At 40.2% G+C, this 24,940-nt stretch overlaps 1 protein-coding gene across 5 annotated transcripts in view; it reads right to left on the minus strand.

Annotated features, from left to right (window-relative positions):
* NFATC3 (nuclear factor of activated T cells 3) overlaps positions 1 to 24,940 on the minus strand; it is a 58,407-nt gene that overhangs the window by 26,704 nt on the left and 6,763 nt on the right. For 4 of the 5 annotated variants that reach the window (XR_014947745.1, XR_014947744.1, XM_015873799.3 and 1 more), the window contains exons 2-3: positions 15,028 to 16,159; positions 8,420 to 8,582 (exon numbers count right to left, since the gene is read on the minus strand). Coding sequence is in view for 3 of the 5 variants with exons in the window: in XM_015873799.3 (XP_015729285.1) it covers positions 8,420 to 8,582; positions 15,028 to 16,159 (1,295 nt within the window). In the remaining 2 variants the exon portion in view is untranslated. Of the gene's footprint in view, positions 1 to 8,419; positions 8,583 to 15,027; positions 16,160 to 19,834; positions 19,965 to 24,940 lie in introns of those variants that run through there. The other variant, XM_085551766.1, reaches the window with a different exon arrangement.

Raw genomic sequence — 24,940 nt, forward strand, 5'->3', positions numbered from 1 at the left:
AGCTCAGGTAAGTGTTCTCATGTTTAAACATCATGCTTCCTACAGCAAAAAAGATGGCAAACCTAGCTGCCAATGGAAGCTGCATACATGGGCTGAAAACTTGTGGTAGCTGGAGAGAGCTGCTTTAAATTTCAGCACTTTCCCCTTTTCTTGTCTAGGTGTGCATTACAAGGATCCCACAAGAGTAGACCAGCAAATTTACACAGTGTTGTTGAGAAGATTCTGTTGGGGGACAGTGAGTCAAAGCATTAGTAGAAAATGAGATGAGAGCATGTGGAAAAGATGCCCACACCTCTTTGGTAAGCAGGCAGCTGGAGACTACAGGGGGCTAAAATGAACTGTTTTACAGGGACGGCAATTTCCAGAGTCTGCTGCTCCTCTTGCTCTGCTCAATGGCACATTTCCCTTGAATGACGTTTTTCTGATCAAGTTTTCCCATAGTATTTATCTTTTTTAGCATTTCTTGGTTCTGCAGGAAATTCAAGGTAAGATCAGAGTAGGATGGGTTAGTCACAAAGAGCAATAGTTATTTCTCAATTACTTCGCTACAGTATCTGTGATCGTGATTCATGTTCGCATTGTGACAGGATCAGCTACAGATCTATAATTCTGGTCGAGAGCTGTTCTGCATTTAAAGCACAAGTTCCTTTTTATTCACTAAATACGATATTAATCTCCCTTACTATTAGGCCTGAAGATGACTTCTAAAAACATACAATCCATGTGTTCCTTGGAATAGCCACTTCTTTTACACTGCTTTGGTTTATGGTCGCTATTAAGGACAGCCCACTGCATTAACTTCCACTGCTGCTGCTTCTGAAACTAAACGATGGAGCTAAAGTCACAGTGTAAGTCCAAATACAGTATTATAGTAGCAACAGCATTCCATGAGCATATACATGAAGATTAGAGTCATTCACAGCCCTCTTCCTGCACCACACCAATTAAATACAGCCTATTTCATATCATTCCTGAGAACAGCAGACAACGCTGGATTAATTCGTTAATTCACCTTGAAGCACTTCTGCTTTATTTAGCCGTAGCTGTGTTCAGCAGTATGCAGAAGAGCATGAACATAACATCAGTACAAGAATAAGCTTGATGACAGAACCTCTACACCTTTACACCCACCATCCTTGGTCCCCACTGGAGACTGAAGAAGTAAGGAATCCGAATTAACTAGCAACATGACAAGCTCTCCCCCAAAGGAAATATGGCATCTGGATCCCAAATCACCATTGTTGATGCAATAATAGAGCCTTACACACAGTCAACTTCACATTAGGAAAAAATGACATATTTGGGAATTTAAAATGCATTAAACTACAGCTTGGTTTTCATTCAAAAACATGTTGATTCTTAGAAAAGTTAATTTAATGACAGCAGAGTTGGTTACTCTTTCTTATTGCTTGTTTGCGTTGGGCTGTTCACCACACAGTTTTGTGTCTGAGCGTTTAAGTTCGGTTCTTCAAAAAACATGCTATTTTTCCTTCAATGAAAATGCCTACATGGCCTAAGAAAACACATAGCACATTTTGCTCCAGTATCTACTGAAGCTTTGGTACCTGTTGCCTGAGCGTACTGTAGTAATCCATGATTTGTACAGTGAGAGCATAACATTTGTGTACAGATCATAGGTATCAAAACCAAACTGTTTCACAAACTTCTGGTTAGTGCTGCAGAATTGCTACAATGAAGGTCCATTATAAGACGTTGCTCCAATATCAGCCTACGTGAGATTCAGTCATGGGTCATTCACAGAAAGACTAACAAAAACAGAAGGCTTTTTTGGTTTGTTTTTCTCCCTGTGCATATCAATGGAATAAATGCTGGAATGCACACAATCTTACAGCTGCGTGCTACCAAAAAAAATATTACTTTAAAAAAAAAAAAAATCTACCACTTTCCCAGGAGTAGCAAGCAGCGCATTGCAGCCAGCTAATAAGTTACTGCGCACTGTCACTCCTGACCTCTAGAAACCCTCCTCTGTAACAGAATACTGATACACCACCCACTGCTTTGCAGAGGAAACTCAGCCAAGTTGCTTTTGTGTTTCTATATCGTTTCCATAGCAAAGGTCAGTGCATGCGTAAGTTAAACTAAAGCTGGAAGGCTAAAGACTGAAGGTCACAACAGGATAAGCCAGAAGAGCTTCACGCCAAAGCAGTTCCAGCCTCATTAACTACACTGCACACAGTAAACTCACGCAGGTCAATAGCAATTTTTACCAAGTAAAAAAAGAATATGGTAATGAGACATTTCCAATCAGGATCAAAAGTAGTAGTTGCTTCTCCCTTGACAGTCTCCTGACAGCTGGATGCATCACTGTGGTGTCTGCATTCCTTAGAACAACTCCAAAGTTACACAGTAAGGTCAAAAGAGAAGAAAAGGTTCAATTATATGAAGGCAAAAGGGGAAAGAAAAACAAAGCTGTTTTCTCATATTAGGTATTTTTACTTTCTACATTTATATAAATAAAGACATGGTATAATTCATTGTGATATCTAAACAACCCTAAAAGAAAGAAACTTTTACTACGCACGTTTTACTTTACTTTCAAACAGCTTTTTACCAAACAAAACCTGCCAGACCTCACCACAGTAATATCAAAGAGGGAAAAAAAAAGCCTCTGAGATGTTTTGCTCTCTGACACAATGGAGATGTGACCAACAGGCTTGCCATACTCTGGCTAACAATACCCAAGAAGCAACAGAATGACTAACACTGGTGGTACAATTTCCAGAAATTTACCAAAAGTGGCATTTTGAACAGCTTGATGTGAGTTATACCTACAAAACCAAGAAAACAGTTTAGGGAAGCTACTAGAAGTCAGTGACTACAATCAATGCCTCGTGGCCTTGCAGAGGAGAAGTAAGGGCTGACCTATGAGGTCCTGTGGACTGTTCACATGAAACAGGAGCCATTCATTGCAAGGAAACCCCGTCCAGATTTCTCTGACGATGCCCCCATCCACTGGCTCAGAAGGACTTTGAAGTGTTTAAGTTATTGTTTAAATTTCATTCTGTGCCCGCAAAGGTTTTAATGTTACAAAAAGTTAAATTCCTAGTTTAAAATTAAATGTTAGAGCAAAACATCTACTTCCCCTTCCTGAATTGTGGTACTATTTACAATCAGCTGATTAATTGATGTAGGAAGGAACAGCAAGCACATCAGAAAAGCATCCTCCTTCCTCTTTTGCTAATAAATTCAGTAAGTAGACTTGACTTAAAGATCTTATAATACGGACCTCTGTGATTCAGAACAGACAAATAGGAAATAAAGAAGTATGAAAGGACAAAGTTAATAAACTACTAGACTGCGGCACAAGGGCAGTTTAAAAGCATTCTGAAGGTCATCACAAAGACAAATGGGTTCTGCATAGGACCAGAACGAAAATGCCAGTGCATTACTGGTCATACTACCACATCGTCATACAGTGTACAGAACATCCTTTGATGTTTAAAAAGCTCAATTTCCTATTTCTGAAATCTCACGCACACTCACTGATTGCAGATAATTTAAATACTAATTTCAAGCATATTTTGAAGAATATTTCAGCTCTGACTTGTCCCATTCTATGCTACCAAAAAAAAGGAAAGCAACTCATAGTTAAAATAGCAGTAAAATCACAGAACTGTAGGACCTCTATGGATCATCGAGCCCAACCACCCTGCAAAGCAGGCTCCCTACATAAGGCTGCACAGGTAGGAGTCCAGGAAGGTCTTTAGTATTTCCAGAGAAGGAGACTCCACAACCCCAATGGGCAGCCTGTGCCAGTGCTCCATCACACTCACTATGGAAAAATTCCTTTGCAGATGGAATTCTGCAAAGGAATCAATTCCTGATGCAGAACTTCCTATGCTCAATTTTATGGCCACTTCCCCTGTCCTGTCCCCACAGACCGCAGAAAAGAGGTTGGCCATGTCCTTTTGAGCCCCACATTTAAGATATTTATAAACATTAATAAGATCACTTCTCAGTCTTCTTTTCTCAAGGCTAAACAGACTCAGGTTGCTCAGCCTTCCCTCCCAAGGAAGATGCTCCAGGACCTTTATCATCTTTGTGGCCCTCTGCTGGACTCTCAACTTCATACAGTGTAGAACTGCTAGCTACATCAAACTGGCCATCACAATACATGACCCACGTTCAGTTTGCTCTATGCTATCCCAAAATAGCATTATTTTTGATCTTCCACATTCCAGTGCCAAAATATGCTACAGTTAGTTTTTCAGATGAGCCTTTCAGGGAAAGCCCATGTTCCTTACAGAAAAAGCACAATCAGACTTTGGGGAAAAAATAAAAGTACTACTTCTCCACATCTTAGTAACCACACGACACAAAAAAGAGACAACTGCCATTACAAATCCAGTATGCCACATTATTTCTTTTTCCATACTCAAGCATCTTCTAGATTGAGCATTCAAACATACATTAGATAGAGAGATTACTATGAGTTTTACCATCTATTCGGGGGATTCTGGAGCAGATGTATATCTGTTCTTAGAAACATATTTATGTTTAGAATCTCACCCAAAGGTCACTGCTTTGTCCAACACAGCCAGTTACATGATTCACACAGGCTGACAATTACTTACCTTCTGCCCTCTACATAAATTTGCAGGTTGTTACCAAACAGTACTAAACAATTAGAGCTGGGCTGCAACCGGCCTTCTGGAGATAATAAGAACTGAGAACCAAAAAAACCCATTAGAATTGGAAAAATATAGACAGAAGGAACAGGAAGGATTATGAGACACAAAAATGTGCTGTTTATTGGGCTTTGAAAACAACAGGCAGAATCCTGATATAATAATACCTGTTACTCAAGAAGTTACACAAATTGGTCGCATAGAGCACTGGAATAAAGTGTCAGCACAGAATTACAGGCCAGGAAGCAAACATTTATTTAATCTTTCATTAACTTCTTGTACCATCTCTGACATTTCTCAGTTAGATCCTTCCACATAGGTTACAGTTACAGTGAAGTTGAACTTAGAATTTGATAGGCTTTCAGAGAACACCTTCCTGTTTCAGAACTTATCAAGTACTTAAAAAAAAATCAGTATGGTTTTTCTCCTCCTGCAGCCCCTCCGTCATGACCCTCAAGCTCTATGATCATGTTAAATATTCAGTCCCTCCTTCAGAGGTCTCAGGTAAGAAGTTTCTGTGACTTCAACTGCATAGACCTATTTTTCTTTAATTTTTTAATCCAACATCTTTCCTCAACTATAACACTGTCAAGTGGTTCATACAGATTTCACATGATGCTCCCCCTCCTCTGTTTTGGCCCATATAACTACTGTAAGAGTTCTGCACATGGCAGAGTAACTGATGAAAGACTCTACCCCTTAATCCATTGTACTATGGCTAAAAGACACATTCCTGAGAGATGCATACTGTTTCTGCCCATTCTAAAATGCTCTAAATCATTACAAACGTGAGGACTCAAGAAAAACCCCAACCGCTTTAGATAACAGGAACATCTCATTCTAACAAACTGTAAAACAAACATGTTATTATGTATATATGATTTGGGGCAAGAGTGGGAAATTCAAGGCATTATGATCATTCACATAAGACACAGATGAAAAAACAAGTACTTTAACCCACTGAGTTAGGCAAAGGCAGAGGCTCTCTGAGGCTCCCTGTGCCGATGATGCAAAACAGAATTGTCACACAGTTAGCATGAGAATTTCAAGATGTCACCTTTCCCCTTGCTGGTCTTGCTACCAAGGTATTTATTTCTTCCTTGTGAAAACTGTCAGCAAGAAAAATCTCATGGATTTTTCTACTCGGGTAGAATAAATAATACCAAATTACACAGACTAGCTGGAACATACCCTCAGACAGGCAGAGATTAAAGCAACATTTATCTGCTATTTAGGAACTTCTGCCACTAAAAAGCTGAAAAGACATCAATTTCATTACAGAATTACTACTGTAAAGTCAATGAACTTACAAAACAAAGCACGATACTCAACTCATTTCATTTCCTCACATTTGGCAATAAGCTGATTAAATGTACTCACAACAGATGATGCCAAATTTGTCAGAAGCTTAGTCTCCTAGCAACTGGTATAGTACAGTATTAGTAATAGATTAATGACATGTGCTAATAGATTAATGGCTTGAAGCTACGTGCTATCTTAATCTTTATTTAAAATAACACATCAGCTGTACATACAGAACTACAGAAGCTCCACAGTTGGGAAATTAAATGCTCTTTCTATAAAGCTTTATTCAAAAGCAACAAAAAGTTTGGAGCAAGAAAGAGCAGAGGGACCCATATCCTGCCTCATCCCTGACAAGGTTTAACATATAGATACGTAACACAAGAAGATGCTGAGTACGTTACTGCAGTGATCACACACATAGATCTAAATGGTGTAAGGCCAAGAGAACGAAAAAAGTGAAGTTGTAATGCACGTCATGAACTGAAGTCGTGCAGTGAACTTCCAAAAGTGCTAGAAAAGACTGCACCTCTGTATTTAAATGGTTTGTGTCTGCACACAGAAGTATTTACTTTTCACCAAACCTGGCCCTTAGCTTACTGTTTTTACCAGCAGTGAATGAAAGGTTAATTCAAATCCTTCTTTTGTTTCATAACAATTTCCTCTCTCCCATCAAGCACAACAATTAATTTCTAATCCAGATGGAAGAGACCAAACTGCAAAACAGAATATTGATTTGCATTTGTGTTCATTTTACTTTAGAGCAGCACAGCACAATGCACATGTTTAAGCACGAGACTGTGAAACAACCATAAATACTATACCTACTTTTAAGACAGTATTCTTTTCACAGTGAGGTATTTCACAATTCTTATGTGAATAAATACTTTTGACAATAATAAATCACACAGGTTACAGAGCTGTTTTTTCCTCACTTAGCTCTAAGCACTGCTACAGAAGCATTGAGTAGTTCTGTGAACAAAAGAAATCCCATGTGTAATTCTCAAGTCTGGAAAACATCAGCAAAGCTAGTTCCCTTAACACAAATACTAGCACAAGACACGAGAACCCAGGGGAGAAGAAATAAATAAAGAAGTAGCTTCCAAACGCTCAGCAGAGACTTATTTTGTCAGTTGAAATCTCCCAAGATTCAGCTCTTACTAATGATGCACTGAACTCCAGTGCCAGCTACCTCGGCATGTGAAAGTTGTGTCTACTTACCCTCCACTGACTAAAGCAAAACAACACTCCACCAGAAATGTTCCCAGTTAACCACTTTCAGATTCCAGCCTAGCTCAGGTATCCTCTCTTTTCTCAAGCACTCAGCACAGACATCCCTGCTGAGCACCTGACTGTTGTCTCTGCTGCATTAAGAAATGAAGCATGGTTTGAGCTGGGTGGGTCATGGTATCATCACTAGGAAGAAAACACTGAGGAACTCCACAAAACAAAAATGGCTGAAGAGCTCACAGTAAGAATGGAAACGGAAGAACAGCAGAAGATATGTGATGAAAGACATTCAAGAAAGAAAAGATGCAATGAAGATCCAGTCCTTTTTGGAGAGAGAGAACAAGGAAAGGTACAGGTGAAAAAGTCTGTAGGAAGATGAAGAAGAGGAAAAATGAAATAAAATATCAAGGTAAGCTATCAGAAGAAACAGAGTTGTGTACAGAGCCCTGAGAACATGACTAAGTGTCAGTCTTTGAGAAATGCATTAGAGAAAGAGTTTGGAGACTGCAAGAAAACAGTCAGTCCAACAGATTTCATTTCCACTAGTATATCTATATACACACAGCTTCAGAGCTTGAGCACCTCACAGGGAGCTACACAGGAGCTACACACCTCACAGGGAGCACATCTCAGCTTGTGTACCTGCTTACAGTCACAGCATCAAACATCTTGCCCTTCAAAGATTACTTTCATATGAAAGCCAAGCCAAATTTATCAGGACCTTACATCTAACTCTGATCTCAGCAACAATTGCTTGGTGTTTGCAAAGCACACAGATACTACACTTCAGATGTCTTTAGCATTTAGAACACTTAGCAGAAAGGAAGAAGCCAGGCAAAACAGCAGTTAATGGCCAGTACTAGGTATCAAAACAAGTAGTGTATCACCACCCTCAGTCAAAGGAGAATTGTTGCCTGCACTGCTGTATTTACATGAGTTTCACTACTGAAAAAAATAAGCTGTTCTAAGAGACAATAAAGCTTGCTCGATTCTGTTAAGACAATGGAAATAATGACAAGACAAAAGGCGGGGGAGGAGGGGAACAAATCTTGCTGTTACAGATAAACAGTCCAAATCTAAGCTAACTTTTATATTGCACAGGTTTCATGCAGAGGAAAATCTTACCCAGAAAGGAATCCGAGGTTCACAGAAGGCAACAGTCCACAGCATCATAAATGCCAGTAACTGTACTTAATAGAATAAAGTTATCTTGGATTCAAAAAAGCCAGACATCCTACCTTCACTACAGGGTGTCCTCCAGTAGATGCTTTTACAGCTCCTCTGCTTCCTTCTGTTTCATAGTGAGCTCTGTGATGAGTTTTAGGCTGGACTTCTATTTTCAGTTCACACTGCCCATAATGACTTGGTAAAGGCCAGTCAAGAGGTGGCAACGAAGACGTGCTGCAATCACGACACAAACACTACAGTTAAATGAAGTATGTCATTCAGCCAGTGTGGTATCAAAACAATTTGTCTACAAAACATCGTGATGTCACTTTCTGAACAAATGATTATCAAAGAAGAAAAGCTATTAGCCTAACACTATTACTCAAAAATTCCCAAAGTTTACTGATGCATTAAAATCTTCAATATTGTGGGCTTGTTAGTGCTGTATTTCTTTCTTCCCAACCTGACTAGAAGAAAGATACCATATGACTCCCTGCCTCCCATTACCAGTGCTGTTCCTTAATGCCATTAATTTTTTGTCCCCAAGTACACCAACAAGCAAGTTCAAATGGCGCAAGAGGAAACAATCTAGGTTCAATCTGTAAGTCATTTCTAACAATCTCCATCGTTATCTTCAGATATTTTTTTGCTTTGCTAAGGTTAGTAAGCACTGCACCTTGCTCACTATTGTGAAAACACTATATGATGGTTCCATTCTTTAAGACCAGTAGTCCTGTCTAAGCATAAAGACTTACTGCAACGGCTACCTCTGAAGTGCATGCTTTATTTACCCACAAATTGTAACCTTACATCCAGTAGCAACGTTGCTCCAGGGAAGGAGAAAAAATACAATAAACGCAGCAAAGTAATATGGAAAAACCTCAAAGAAAACAAGCCATGTAATATCGTCAATTTTTTCATACCTATTCTTTTACCTGCATTAATTCACATACTTATTCTGATAAGAACAGTGAGATTCAAGTCAGTAATTATCTGAGAGAGCAAATTAGTTTATAAACATTTGCAAGTAAACATTTATAGTGCTGTGCATCACATAAGAACATACACAAGAAAAATAATTCTTACTACCATGCTTTGACCAACAGGTAAAGCAAAGTAGGTTCTAAAGAGATGGACAGATACTGCGTGGTATCACTGCCTGAGAAAGCTCATTTCCATTTCTCCTTCGCCAGGAAAAGCCTCACCGCCAATCCAAAACCATGCACATTTCCACAAACACAAATAGCTGCAGATGCATAAAAGATAAATGTTACCTTCTGTAGAATTCAGCTACAACCCAAACATACCCACAGATGGAAAAGGTGATAACATTTGGATTGAAGGGGAGGAAAAAAAAAATCCGTCAGGTAAGTATCTGGATGGACTTGGGCTCAGCCTGTGGCAGCATTCATCCACCTTTTACTGCAAACATCACTGTCACAAGGCATGAAAAAGGGGGAGAAGAAAAGGCACCACTTGCTGGCATCCTCCAATGAGAGGACAACCTACAAGCTGCTGGCCTGCTGCTTCATACAGTACTTCTAGTGTGTGCTTCAGGAGAGAGCTCACCTGGTAAATTAAACCTCATCTCCTGAAGTCCCATTCTGGGAGTCAGGGGGAACAGGAGAACTTCCCTTTCTTCATACTGAAAGGAAGAAACGTGAGCAGTAAATCACGTCCATGAGCATTCAGTGTATAGCAAAGACTCTTTCTCCCAGCACACAGATCTGATGACTGGTCCTTCCACAGCAATAGTATTTATTGGGTAGGGAAAAGACCAGTGATGTCAGCAATAAAAGAGGAAACACAGGAACGCAGTATAAGCCCAGTCCTTCCAGTTACTTACCATAGGGCCAAGGTGTACTGCCTAAATGCTATTACTGGCTATCAACTAGACCTTGCCATTCACTTTTATAGCTACTGAAGGAGAACTGGACTCAAGTCTTCAGTCTGAAAAAGGAAAGAAAACGTCAGGATTAGAAGATACTAAACTACTTTTTAGCATGCAAGAATTTTTTCTTTAGTATTTCTGAAACTATTTTTCTCTCCTATCAACAAATATACTATGCCAAAATGATTGGTATGCACAGTGAACAGATATGGTCCCCAAGAGAAAGCTTGGTATAATGTGCACACCACAGACTATAAACCAATTACTGAGAGATATTATAGTGAGAATTACATATTAAACTCACTCAAGAAAATGTACTCATTGCTAATGATAACCACACCTCTCAGAGAAGTTAATTCTGCAATTAACTAGTAAAAATATAGTTCAAGCCGCCTCAGAATCCCATTATCTCCTGAAAGAAATATTTGCAATACTAGAACAAACAGACTCAAGAAAATAAAGTCTCTAGATTTTGTCATGTCTTGAAAGCAAACAAAATGTCCAAGTGAGGGAGGGACTAAGCACAGATGCACATGCAGATCCCAAAAACATAAAACAAGCAAACAACAACAAAGACTGGAAACCTTCAAAAATTTCCTAAACAAACAACATGACATTAAGACTTAGAGGCTGTGCTGCATCAATCTTCCACATGCAGCAGAATACAGATGCTTCAAACCAAATCTCAGTGTGTTGTTGAGAGAGCACCATTCTGTAAACCTGCACACGTTCTACCAGTAATACCTAGAGAATTTCATAATCTGATTAATGCAAGTCTCCAAAAGCTCATACTCCTATCACATCAAGATTAAAGGCTTTAGGGAACAGTTGCTATTAAAGGAAACACAGAAGAAGGAAACCTTCAGTAGCATTGTCAGCAAAAGCCGCTGCATTCAAAATGATCACTTCAGTGTTCAAATACTAATTCAGTCAACATCTTCTTCACCTGCAGTCACAATTTCTAAAGCAGAACTGCTTCTTGCTGCATGCACTGAACAAACATCTCATGTTCATCATGAGGACAACCACACGAGTTCCACGTTTCATTTTCCACACCCACAGAAGTCAGGGCTCAGCATGGGCTGTGCCTCTCCTGCATAGGAAGAAACAAACCCTAGAAACAAGACTGCTTGCTTTCACTTGACTTACCCCTTATTTCTCCTTCTACCCTACATGCAGTGTTCTGGGGCCAGTGACAGCCATAAGAAATAATTCTATTAAAACCTTAAAATGGTTATCTTCCATTTGGAGCGGTCTTCCTGGGAAATTCATTGGACAGACAGCTGGGGCTCTGTGCAGACAGCAACTGCTAACCTTTCTCCCTCAGCTGAAACAGGTGTGATTAGCTCAGTTTTAGTCTGTTGCTCTGCTGGCATCCGTGACTAGAAAGTTGCTGAATACAGGTGGAATAAAAGCTCATTTTAGCAACTCAGTATGAATATATTCCTGCTTCTCATTAATCACAAATCCTAGTAATAAATTTTTAAAGACACACGCTGGGATCTCAACTGTTCTACTACTAGCAGACCAACAGTTAAATGTGCTTTAGAGTATTGATACAGCATACCATCAAGTAAAATCCATATTCTGTCACATCAGAACAAAGTAGAAAGCTGAAGCATATGTATTGCACAGAGGTCACATATTAAAGTCTCTGTGAATTTCTTTGGATTTATTAATGGTGTGTAAACAGTAAAGCAACAGCCTCCTTTATTACAAATTCAAGTGGCTTCAAGTCTTCTTGCTCACCTCACTTAAGTGGGCATCTATCCTGAAAGTCTGCCATATTACAAACATTTTCACTTTAAAGGTTTGTTATCACAGCACAACTAGCATTATCTCCATCCAACAATAAACAGATGGATAACTACATACAGAGTAAGTCTGCCTGCAGTCCACTCACACCGGAAAATTTATTCTTCTATAGAATCACAGAGATCCCAATAGTTATGCTAAAAATGCAACCCAACTCCTCTCCTCCTCTCTCCACCCCAGACCAACAACAGAAATGTTTAGGGGACAGAACTGACTATTGCAAGTATTTTACTATCTGCCACTACTGTTACAGGTTCTTTTCCTGAAAAAGTAGGTAACATTGTCAGCAATCGTAGTTTTCAGATGTAAGTGCTACAGAAGTGCAGGTAAACACTCTCAAGTTGCCATTAAGTATCTACCACCAAAGAGAACTATCCTGAACTTGTTTTAAATAAAAAAATGCATGACTCACTGATGTCCTACTAACTGTCCATTTGCAATTTTTCAGTTTATAATTACATATTTTACAAGCTTTATTACAATTAATATCATGCCATGCATAGTGCATGTAAGGACCGTTCTGAAAGTAATGCCCCCTATTTTATGATGTTGGCCCACAACAGCAGAGGTGGATGCTAGTAATATGGCAACAGAACCTTCCCACCAATATTCTCTTACATTCTGTACGTTTTTATGAGCGTGGCATGCAGGCTCTTGTTCATCACAGGTCACAATGCACAGCAAATGCTGGTGACTATACTGAAAAACAATGTCTAGTAGCTGACAATCTGTTCTACCCAATAGCGTTACTGTGCTCTATCTGCTGCAGCTTTCACAGAAATAAATGGGAATAGACGTTCAGAGCTATCTAGGTGCAATATATAAGCACATAATTGCAATTAGTATCTAACTTATGACTACTGAGGTGCCTGCTTTTATTTACTATCATAGACTACTTCAATGAGATTTCCCTTCATTTCATTTTTATTCATAAAACAGAAGTGAAATGAGCTTCCCTACTTTGTGAGCATCAAAATCAAAATAGTTTAGGATGAAACATTAGGATATCCTGAAGTCACACAGTCTCACCGCACCAGTGGAACAGGCTGCAAATGCGAAGTAGTTAACATTTCACTGAGGATACAGCTGCTAATGTAACCATTTCCACTAATTCAATAATCAGGGTATATTTTGAGCAGCAAAGGTACACAGCTTGTTTTGTTCAGTTTACTTGTCCAGAGATTTGGTCTTTACCTTCTTCTGCATGCGTGCTTATTTTATGTTTTTGACAAGTACCAGCTTTTAAATAAATTCTGACATTCTGGATGAAATCGATCATTAGTTCTTGCTTTTGCTTTCTTTGCCTGCTAAGAAACTGCTTCATTCACTACACTGATATATTCATCTACTACATCCCTGAAGATCTAATCTTAAGCACAGCCTCTACAGAATGACATTATTTCAACCCCTTATTTTCAAATCAGTACACATTAGTAAAGGAACACCAACATTTAAGCCTATGGCGTGTTTTTGTACGGATAATTGTTTTACATACACTAACCTAACATTATTAGAAAACATCTACACAAAACCAGAAGGATAGCTTCATCTTCCAGCACCCCTCTACCCCTTGCTTTTCAAACCCAGCAAAGCAACAAAAAGGTTCAGGAAGAAGGCAGATAATTTTTAGCTGAGTGACTGCAATAGCTACCCAGTCAGCAACAATACTACTTCAGTTCTCATTTCTACCCTACCTACACTGCACTGTGGTCCTATAAGCTCTCTCACAGACCTGCTACACCGAAAAAAATAACAGAATGGGAAGGAGGGAAAGTAAATTCTTCCTCCAGCTGAACTAATTCCTTCTACTGAATCAGCATAATAAAGTAACCTGGGACAAGACTTGACTAACTCAGCACCAGGTTGTTAGAAAATACCGTTGGAGTCAAAGCTCAGAAAGGAATTCCTTCTAGTTGGCACTCAGCATGACATGCAGATCTACTTTCTCTGTCCTAATTTGTAGAATTCCACCAACCCAAAGAAGCAAGTGAAAATAAAAGAAAGTGAAACCTCCACCTCTTTTGTGTTGTCACAGACTTATAAAATGAGCAGTAACATTTCTTTTAAGAATCATAGAATTGTAGGCTCTGGAAGGGATCTCTGGAGATCTTCTAGTCCAACCCTGCTGCTAAAGCATGTTTCTGACAGTAGGTTACCCAGGTAAGTGTCCAGGCAGGTCTGAATATCTCCAGAGAAGGAGACTCCATCACCTCTCGAGGTAGCCTGTGTCAGCGTTCAGTCACCTTCGCAGTAAAGAAGCTTTTCCCCATGTTCACATGGAACTTCCTATGTTCCAGTTTGTGCCCACTGCCCCTTGTTGTCACAGAGCACCACCAAAAAGAGCCTAGTCCCATCCACTCGACTCCCATCCTTTAGGTATTTACTAGCATTGATAAGACCTTCTCTCAGCTCTCTTTTCTGCAGGATGAACAGTCACAGGGCTCTCAACATTCCCCATTAGGCAGATGCTCCAGGCCCATCTTTGCTGGACCCTCTCCAGCAGTTCTTTCTTGAAATGGAGAGACCACAACTGGACCCTGTGCCCCAGATGTGGTCCCACCAGAACAGAGCAGAGGGGGAGGATAACATCCCTCAACCTGCTAGCCATGCTTTTTTTCATGCACCCCAGTCACACTAAAATGCTAACTGTTCAGATTAGATGCAACTACTTAAAACATAAGCACACACAAAAGCTACAGTCATTTTATTTAGCTGGGCTCTGTGCACAAACAAAAACAGCCTGTATTTAAGTAAATTCAGTTCCTATGTTACAGTGTATCTACTGTACTCTTTTAAAGAAAGAAACAGAAGGACATTTAAAGTCCCAACTCGCTTTTTTCTAATTATCTGCCTCCAAGAAGTCTTCTTTTAGAAGTCTTATATATCATAGAAATATAAGCACATTAGCATGCCTACGTAGGATGCATTGGAAAGAAACCTTCTGAAGGACTTGGATATTTTCTTACAACTTACCGAAATATAGGAGTATGACCAGGCTTTGGTTTGTTCCAAGTAAAGTGCGAAGGAACAGACAGAAATTGGTCTCCGGGCAAATCTTTTTTCAAGCTGTGTTGTGAACCAGAGCAGTCATCTACTGCATTTTCAAGGGAAGATGATAAGTTGCCCTGCTCTTCAGGGCAGATATCTATTTTTCCAGACAAAGTAGCAGTCTGATCCTCTGAGGTCTTTCTTGTTTTAAGAGGAATATCAGTCTCTGTACAACACTGAAACGGTGAAAGGCCGGAATTAAGACCTTGCACATTATGGATGGAAGTGTTTAGCCACGTGTCTTCTGTTATGCTTCCTCTGGGAGAATGACCAGGTGATGGAGTTGGAGAATGGTGAGGAGAGAGAGAACCAGCATAGCAAATCTCAGCACTGGAGTGTCGTCGTTTCCCACAGGGGGATGTAGGTCTTGAGGAGGGCCTTGATGTTGGTCTGGGGCTTAGCCAGTTTTCATCTGTAATGCTAGTTCTAGGAGAATGACAGGGAGACTGTCTAGGTGACAAGGCATGCCCAAACCCATAGGGCTGTTGCCAAGATTCATCGCTAGGACCTCTTGGAGAACCACCAGGAGAGGCCAGAGGAGAGCCAAGGGTAAATCGAGCAGCTGCTTCATTTAGCTCCGAGTCTACATCATCATAAACATGGGAAATGGACTCACAAGAGGAAGCATCTGAAAACCAACTTCTGGAGGAAATGCTGCTGGCAGGGCTTGGACTAAGGGATGATTCCCTATATGATGGCTCAAGAGGAAGATAGAGATGGTCCCGTGAAGGTCTTTCCATATACTCATTTTCTGTGCCATTTGTGTGCAATTCATCTTCATTGGCTTCAATCCCTTGATGACAATTAGGTGAAATAGAAGTAATCTGAATACTTGGGCACTCAAAGGGTTTGGGTCCACCTAGTGGACTGTATTTGGATTCTGGTACCTCACCAGTTCCTTCGTAGTTCTTATGACTCTGAAGTCTTGTAGGTGGTGACAGAGGAGAGGAGTGAGACTGCAGTCCATGGCGAGGAATACAAATTGGCTGATTTACAGAAGATGATGGCTGGTCTACATTAAAGATGTATATGGATGCACAGTCATCAGACTCAAGATCTGAAAAAAAAATATAAAAGAAGAGCTGAATCAGAATACTTTACTTGAAAAATGTTACGAAACTCTTTTGTTCCCCAGACACGACTTGCTTTCAACACCTTAGTCATTACTCATTACATTGCGAGCAAAAAAAAAAAGCTAATTATTTTAGACCCATCCCATTTATATATTTATACAACAGTTTAAGCTTTCTTTCATAAATCTTGCTTTCAACCAGATTCTGCCATTTATCTGCATCTTCAGTAGCTGAATATGTAATAAACACAGAACACAGGTTTAAAGTCCTGAAACGATCTAATATGGAATGCTCATCTCAATCATCATCTTTCACAACTATTTGAAATTTATTCACTTCTTAATTCTTGTATCATCATCAGATGCTTGATCATCTTAACATGAATATGAACAAATACAACACTTTCTGCAATCTCATCAATAATTATGAGCACCAGAATAGGACATGCATAAGATTTATCTCTCTTAACATCAGAAAGCATCTTTCAGTGACTCAAACTTCAATGGAGATGACAGATAAACACAACAAGGCCTAGCAAGAAACGTTATTAAATACAGTACAAAGAATCTCATCCCAAAGGTCTTCTTGGTTGCCTAGAAAACTGTCAGGTTCCCATCTCACAGACCAGCTTTTTTTTTTTTAAGTCTCATAAAGTTTGAGCAAAAGCCATCCAGCATAAAAAAGGCAGAAGAGTCTCAACTCTCACAAACTTAACTGAAACATAGGAAATATTCCTAAGGAAAGCACGCAACTGCGATGGATTCAGCAGCTTCGTCTCACAGAACCAAAGCAGATCCTCTTGCTCTGCTTCCCAGTATTAAGTGCCAATGAGACATTTGTCTCAGAAGTGCTTAGAGGAATTTCACGACCACCTATATTCATTTATTTTCCCTTGTGAAAGGGATTCCAAGTAGGATATCAACATTTGCCCAATCTTTTCAGACTTGAAGATTCATTACAAGCTATCATCAAGCAAAAGATCCCTCCAGCCAACTCTTTTTTCACAGCTCAGCAGAAATTTCTGCTCATTAAAAAAGATGCACATTTACCCTAGATGTTTTAATACTGCCCCTCAATTTGCTGCCTTGCAACTTGAAATGAAGATGATTTTAAATACACTTACTCTCACAATCAAATAAAGTACCCAGACAGGAAGCCATGTATTTTAGCCTTCTCCATGATGAAAAGAAAAATGTAGGATGTTAATCAAGTCATTCTATTCTAAGTTTCATTTAGAGCAATCAGCATAAAATTAACTAAAAGACATTATTCAGAAACAACACAAGAAAGCATTTCCTCAGAGACAAGAAGAAAGCATTTTCAAGTGGAGACAAAGCACAACGCTACCAAGGAACAGACTGTAACTCTGTATACTGAAAGAGGCACAAAAACTCATTTAAGAGTAATATTCAGCACTATGTGATTTTAGATGTGACATTACATAGTCATACGTAACATTCTTTATATAACTATGGCATTACCATTATTACGTGCTCTAAGAGCACAAAAAAAAGCCACAACACTATTATGTGCTGCTTTATGAATATGCATTTACTAACAGCATCACGACACTATGAAGGGACTGCCTTGCCTGTCACACAAATAATTACCAAAAGGTCACTGCACTGAACACTGTCAGAACGACACTTCTCTATCTTTTCACCACAATGAAGATCTTAAATTTATTTGGGAGGAAAGAAAAATAAAATCTTCTGCTGTTTCCCACCACAGAACATGAAAGGCAAACAGTAATTAGTCACAGATTTTCCACATTGACTGGTATATTCATATGCAGGGTCACAGATGTCTTTGTTCCCTAATTTAGTATTAGGACAGTTGGCCAAGAAAGAAAAAAGGCAATCCCGATAGAAGGATGACTTAAATTAGTAAGCATTTACACAGCTACTTGAGAGTTAGAAAAGAAACACACAGTTAAAGAAATTTTGAAATAATATTAAAAACATTATAGGAAAACAACAGTCCTGTGTGTTACTGTCACAAACCGCATTAGGGACAGCAGCAGTACATTGCTGGGTTAAAACTCTCAGCAATGCAAAGAGCCTTAATTATTTCTCCTGCAGAAACAATCAAGAAATCTCACAATATTTAAGAAGGCTTCTCTTCCAGTGCCACTGGGATTTACAAAACACGCAGGTACATTCAGAACTCGCATTTCACAGAGCTGAGGTGGAAAGATTGTAAGAGCACAGGAACATCATTGCAGGCTGGGAAGGGCCTCAGGAGAAAGGCAGGTGTGTCCCTGAGCCCGGCTCTGCTGCTCCTGCTCCATGACAAACTGCCTCTACTGAGCTGGCACCACTTCTCCCATTACCCCATGTGCACGCTCCAAAAACAGGAAGCCAGAAACCTGGATTAAGGCCTATGAAACTAACAGACACCCCCACCAACAGCACCCTTATGACCATGGAAACAATGTATTTTTAAGTCTATAGTCACCACTACAGACAACATCAATAAACAGGCAGCTTGATCTTAGTTTGGGACCATCCTCCAACTCTCCCCTTATAGCCGTGTGTTAAAACAATCTGTTAGTTGCTTATAAAAGCAACAACACTAGGACTTACACAATGTGTCTCATCAATTCCACTGAATGAGTTACCAGCAATTTCCTTTGGTCGTATTAACTGTAGGGAGAATTTGATCTGGATGAGCCCCTTAACTAAAAGGAAAGTCAACCTACAAAGACAAATACAATTTGGGCAAAAGAAACTAGTTGGGGGTGGGGAGGAAGAGAAAGATTGACAATCCATAAAATGGAGACAATAGCTCAGAAAAACAATCCAATGCAGGGCTTCAAGAAAGCAGAGAATAAACAAATTCACAGAAGTCTCAGAAAAGAGAAGTATAAGGCAAAATGGAAACACAAAGCATCTCAAAGCAGAAATGGAGTCATGGATATTAGGAATCTTAATAGGAGACCTACTGCATCCCAGTAATCATGATAAGGGAGCAAGGTGAAAGTCAGCCTGGTCACGAGGCCTTCACCAACATTAAAATCTATGAAGGAACTGCTCAAGAAACATTAAATAAATCACATTAGCAAAGTTGAGCATTAAAAAATACCACAAACACACGGGGACAAGATGATAGGTAGATATATACAGCAGCACATAAAGACTGAAAAAAAGCACTGCCACCCATATCAGAAGTCCGCCATGACCTTGAAAGGGCAGATGTTAAATGTCTTGTCTTCATGAAGTCAATCAAGTAAATCAGCAAAATTAATAGTAATACAGGGTAAAGAAAACTGGACTGAATAAAAGGTTAAAGAGCACTGAAGAACTACAGACCAATCAGTGTAACTTCAGTTACAGGAGTAATTTGTTCCAGTTAGCATTTAAAAAGAAGACAGGGAAACAAAACATGAAGTCAGCATCAGTTAGGAACAAAACCACGTCAAACTAATTCTGTTTTACGATGGAAGGTCTTTTGGGCAGCCAGTGCAGAAGGCAGCTCAGCTTTGCTTGAACTTACTGAGGCATTTAACACTGCCACACACACACAAGCCAGGGAGTCTTCAGCAGTACAGCAAAGCCCTCTTCTACACCCTGCTGAGAACACATTTACTACAGAGAACATAAAAGGCAGCATATCTCCCCCATCCACGAATCGAACAACAGCTATATAAAGCTGCAGACCTGCAATGCAATCCGACATCGGGTGTCTGTGCCACCCCTCACCGACAGGAGCCGGGCAGGCTGTCAGTCAGAGCACACATTTGTGACCGTCTGGAAGCAGGCTGGTGCATGGCAGCTTCCATTCAGTGTTAGAACACCAATGGCTCATTTCTGACTAAGCTGTTAACTACGCTTCAACATAACCAGGGAATATAATGAAATAATACCCAGAACAACTGTTTCTGAAGTGCATTTTGCTCACTGCTTGCTGCATCAGACTGCACGCTCAGGACTCGTTATGCTCGCCCACCAGTTGCTCATTGCTCAGCCACGTACTGGCACAGCTTATGTGCAGCTGTGAAACCAGCCAGATTTCTCCACAGAAGGAAGGTCAATTGCCATCAAATGTCTGAACACAAGCCCCGTGCCAAATACACTCAAACCATTTCATTATCCTAGGTTTGTAAGCCCACAAACAAACAGGTTTCAGACAATACGAGTTGTCATAAGGTACTAAGCAAGTGCAACACGACCTAGGTCTTATAAAAATACCACTGTGAATACAGGATCAGTAATCGAGTCCTTTAAATAGTATTAGGAAAGACTTGAGCACCACCACAGCCATCATCTGTGCTCTAATGCAAGTCACATAATCTCCGTTCCCAAACTTCAAAAAGAAAATGATAACCTCTTCAGTTTTTCAGGTTGTATAGTTGGAATAACACAAGTGTATAGTTGTAATTACAGAGTAAATAGCCATAAAGTACCTAAGAAAGACTCACCAACGATGAGGCTTTCAGTCAAGATGGATGCTCACCACAAAAACTCCACAAAGGAGTGATCCCCAGAACAAGATGCTGCCATAGTGGTGGTCAGCCCTTAAATGGGATCTAGGAGAGGTGGAATCAAGCTCCCCCCTTCCAGCAGCACAGCTGAATTACCTTCACCTGTGCTCCCACAGCTGACTCGTCACTTGCCTCAGATGGTTAATTAGAGGTTCAGGCTGTGATCAAGTTTCCCTTACACAGATCTGCCAAAGTCAGGCACCACCATCTCTTTTCAAACTTTACAGTATTACAATGATGCCACAAAAATAGCTGCTAAAATGAACACAAAATGTATATAGCTCCGTTTCTAAAACGTCAGTATCTGCTAAGTTGCATCTTCTTTCTTGGGGTGAAAGAAGAGTCTCAATCTTCACAAAGAACCAAAAATACTCAAGAGCCACAGTTTTCCTATTGTGCACTTAAAACCAGAGCTGATCAGAGTTCTTTTTGGTACACAACCATATTAAATCTCTACAGTTGGATATTTCATTCCAGTTTTCCATTGCAACCTGTTAGCTCTCCAGAGACAATTCCTGTCTTCTGACAAGCTTAATCAGTTCTAGCAGGCAGCTTAAAAACGACCCAACTCAAAAAAAAACAAACCCTGAGAAACACAGCCACGTGTTGGTTTATAAAGGAGCAGAACTGACTAGTAAGCCACCAAATATGGTAATAAAAAAGCATAAATTGTTAAAACAATTAGAGTGACAATGCGGAGCAGACGGAAAAGACCTCTTTGCACTCCGAGCTTACAAACACATAGAACAGTAGTGCAAAGCTTTCAGGAAAGAGATGATTTACATCAACCTCGTTTTTGTAAAGGAGTTCTCCCTGTTCGATGATTCTGTGCTCTGTTTCATGCATATCTGATTACTCAAAAAGGACAAAAATAAATGTACTTCTGTCAGTCACATACGCCACAGGCAGCTTTGTCATGGCCATCAAAACTTCACTTGCCAATTTTACTCATCTTCTCATGTTAAGCGAGGACAATGGAAATGTGAAAGAAAAACAATCCTTTCTACAGTAGAAGCTTCCAAATTCCAGTGTGGATGAGAATGAGCTGTCCTCAGTGGAACCGCAGGACAGTAACGAAGCTGCAGCAGTTGAAGCAAGAGAATCATACAGCGTATCAAATGTTTACAACTGACACTGCATTAAAAAAAGAACAGGCAGGCTGGCAGGGTGGAGCTCCACCTTAGGTTTTTTCAGCAGTAACTGCCCACCCACCCACACAAAGGGGGAAGGGCAAGGAGAAGAGCCATATTTTTAACCCAGATGATTTTGGCAATCTGATTTACAGTGCAGTAACATTAAGCCTTAGGACATATGGAGAAACAAGCAACCAGGACAGGATCCGCAGGTGGCTGCACTACCAAATACAGGCGTAACGTGCAGTCAAAGCCTTAGGCCACAGCCTGGTACAACGTTGAACCTGGAATGGCTGCCCATGTGAGTAACAAACATCAAGCCTCCCTCTAACGTAACAGAATTCAGTTCCAAATAGGGAAACAAGTCATTAACTTTTATTTGGCACATAAGAAAGACTAAAATAAACACAAAATAAAATGCATCTATACTTAAGCTATAAGTATGTTCCAAAAAGTTACATACTTGTTTCTCAACTGAGATTAACTCAGTTTGCCATTTTCTTCCATGTTTTTAAAATACAAGTCTTCCTAATCTTTCTCTGCAAAGTGCTTTGAGAGATGCTGATTAGACCAATGTAAAAAGCAGGCAAGAAAATCCAGCTTGTAGCAGTAAGCTTCAATAGGACTGTCATTCTCAGTTACAAGAACAGAAAACAGAAACCGGAAGAGCGAGGCACTGTTTATACCTGTGCCTTCTCAACCTCTCCTGGTATTTCTGCTGATTATGAAGCAAGCTTTTAAGTGAAAGCTTGTTAAAGTTTGTGATTCAGTATTTAAGGACTATCCATTAATATTCATAACAGGTGAAAGAAAAATATTTACTTCTTGCTGTAAAAATCTCCAAGTTCCATGGCTGCCTTTTGCCTCCCATTTTCTCTCCATGGGTGTGTCACTCAAGAGCACATCCCGCTTTAGGGCACCAGATCCTCACATCTCAAAGGAAGCTGCTGCTCTTCAGTCTGAAGTCTCAACCATCATCCTGTGTTAGACTGAAAGTCAGCTCGACAAGACCCAAGCAGTTCAGAGACTCTTTAAATGGCACAGTACCTCCACACAGTAGTTAATAACACATAGTTGTTACTGCACTTCTCCAGATGAAGTAGAGTATTTTACTTGTTCAGTTACCAGATGCTGTGGAAGAACTCAGCCCTGCAGTCCCTGAGCATCTGGTATGTGTGGACCAAGAGAAAACTGAGCACCCCAAAACTGCTGCACAGTGCCTGACCACATGACAATGAGTGATGATAAAGACAGAATGACAGTAAGTGACTGAGGAGAAAAAGGGAATTATGTGCTATAGCTGCTGGCTAAAGGTTTGTCCGGGTTGTTGGTATTATAACCTGATTTATCACTCACAACACAACTCAATTCTAGGGGCAAACCTAAAAGACTTCATAAAGGGTGAATGCTCTATCAAGAAACTGAAATTATCACCTAACTGCCTGCGTGACTGCATTGGCCATTGATCAACTTCTAACATCCACGAGCTTATTGACAGCAGCCTGATCTATACTGAGACTTCCAGGTGTACTGTCCGCCTCAGTTCCAAAGCAAGCACTGCAGAGAAGCTGACTTTTCAGAACCAGAGCACTTAAGTAAGGCCACAGCAAAATAAAAACAACACACCCAACACAAGTATCTTAGCTTACAGGACAGCATAATGACATAGGTTGTGGCCTTTGAGAAAGCTTGCTGGAAAAGAACACAAGAACTGAAGGCAAAAAGTTTGAGCAGGGAGAGGCTAAGTTATACAGTACAAGAAGGGGAGGCAGAACTGGAGGCATGTCCCTTTCTGTTCAAACAGAGCACGACATGGATGCTGAGATTGGTATTGATGGGATCTGAGCAAACTAGGTTGGGAACATCTCACACCTCAGCAAAGCCACACTGTACTTCTACAGCTGTCCTGCAGTATTACAGAGGGCAAACCCTTTCATTTCACCACAGGCAACACTACCCTACAGACAACTCAGTGCTTCAACTCACTAACATGCAAACTTTGCATACGCAGATCTCAAAGAGAGACTGAAACAAGCTAGAATGAGAAGCGCTCACAACAGTGAAGAATTAGCAACCCCTGAATTCACACTGTTAACCAACTGATGTGGTATAATGGGCAGAAATGAGAATCTAACAGCCCAGCACATGCTCAGGGGAACAGCCAGGTGAAGCCAACCCAACAGCCACGTGAACACAGAGGCAGAGAAAGAACACCAAAATTCCAGGTGATGCCCACACTGTACAGGAGAACTGTGCCACACGCAAACCCTGGAACTTACATATTTATTTGTAGAGTCCTAAATAACTTGTGTTTATTCGAGCAGGAGGGAAGGCTTCACCAAACACCGCACCTAATCAGCTTAAAAACAAATCCTCCCCCCGCCAGCAGAAATGCTAAGCAATACAAAAGGTACCAGCAGCTGCTGCTTGAACACCTAGACCTGATAGTTTACACCCATGAAACACAGGAACTCTGATCTAATTTAAAGAAGCTGTACACAATACAAAATGTTGGCAGGTTTTCTCAGTGGTTCAAACCACACATTCCCTTCTGGCATTGTCGCTTGAGTACGGCAGTCCCAAATGACTCCACTAAAGCCTTCTGTAATTGTGTCGCTACTCCATCCCCGCTGCTCCTTTGTGTCTGTGACTTATGGAACTGCTACATTTTACTTAAAATACATATGCGTGCTTATAAATGATCATAGACATTATTACAGCCCTTTATGCAGTCAGCCACAGCAGCAAACCACTGTCACAGTTAATAACAGCATCCTGGATTCACCATCAGCTCGAGATTCTGTTTTTGGGGTAGGTTTCATTTTGGGTGATGCAAGAACTCTGTAAACCGATTCAGATAGAAGGTAACACCCCATCACAACGTGCATTCCCTGTGGCACAGCACAGTGGCTGCTCATTGCTGCATTTACCTTTAAGTGATCTTCTCATTTTTCTGTTTGCTCAAAACAATACAAAACAACTTACAAAAAAGAAGAAACTCCTTCCCACAGCACTGGCTTCTCAAAATGAAAGTTCACAGTCACAGAGCATGGATTCTTGTTAAGTAACCAATGTAAGGTTTTTGCCTCTTGCAGTTCTGAATAAGCTCTTATCTAAAGAACAAAAATCTAGATTAGAAGGGACCTAAA

This window comes from Coturnix japonica, chromosome 6, assembly GCF_054131305.1.
Source record: "Coturnix japonica strain WE chromosome 6, WE-NBRP24, whole genome shotgun sequence".
Taxonomy (NCBI): Eukaryota; Metazoa; Chordata; class Aves; order Galliformes; family Phasianidae; genus Coturnix; species Coturnix japonica.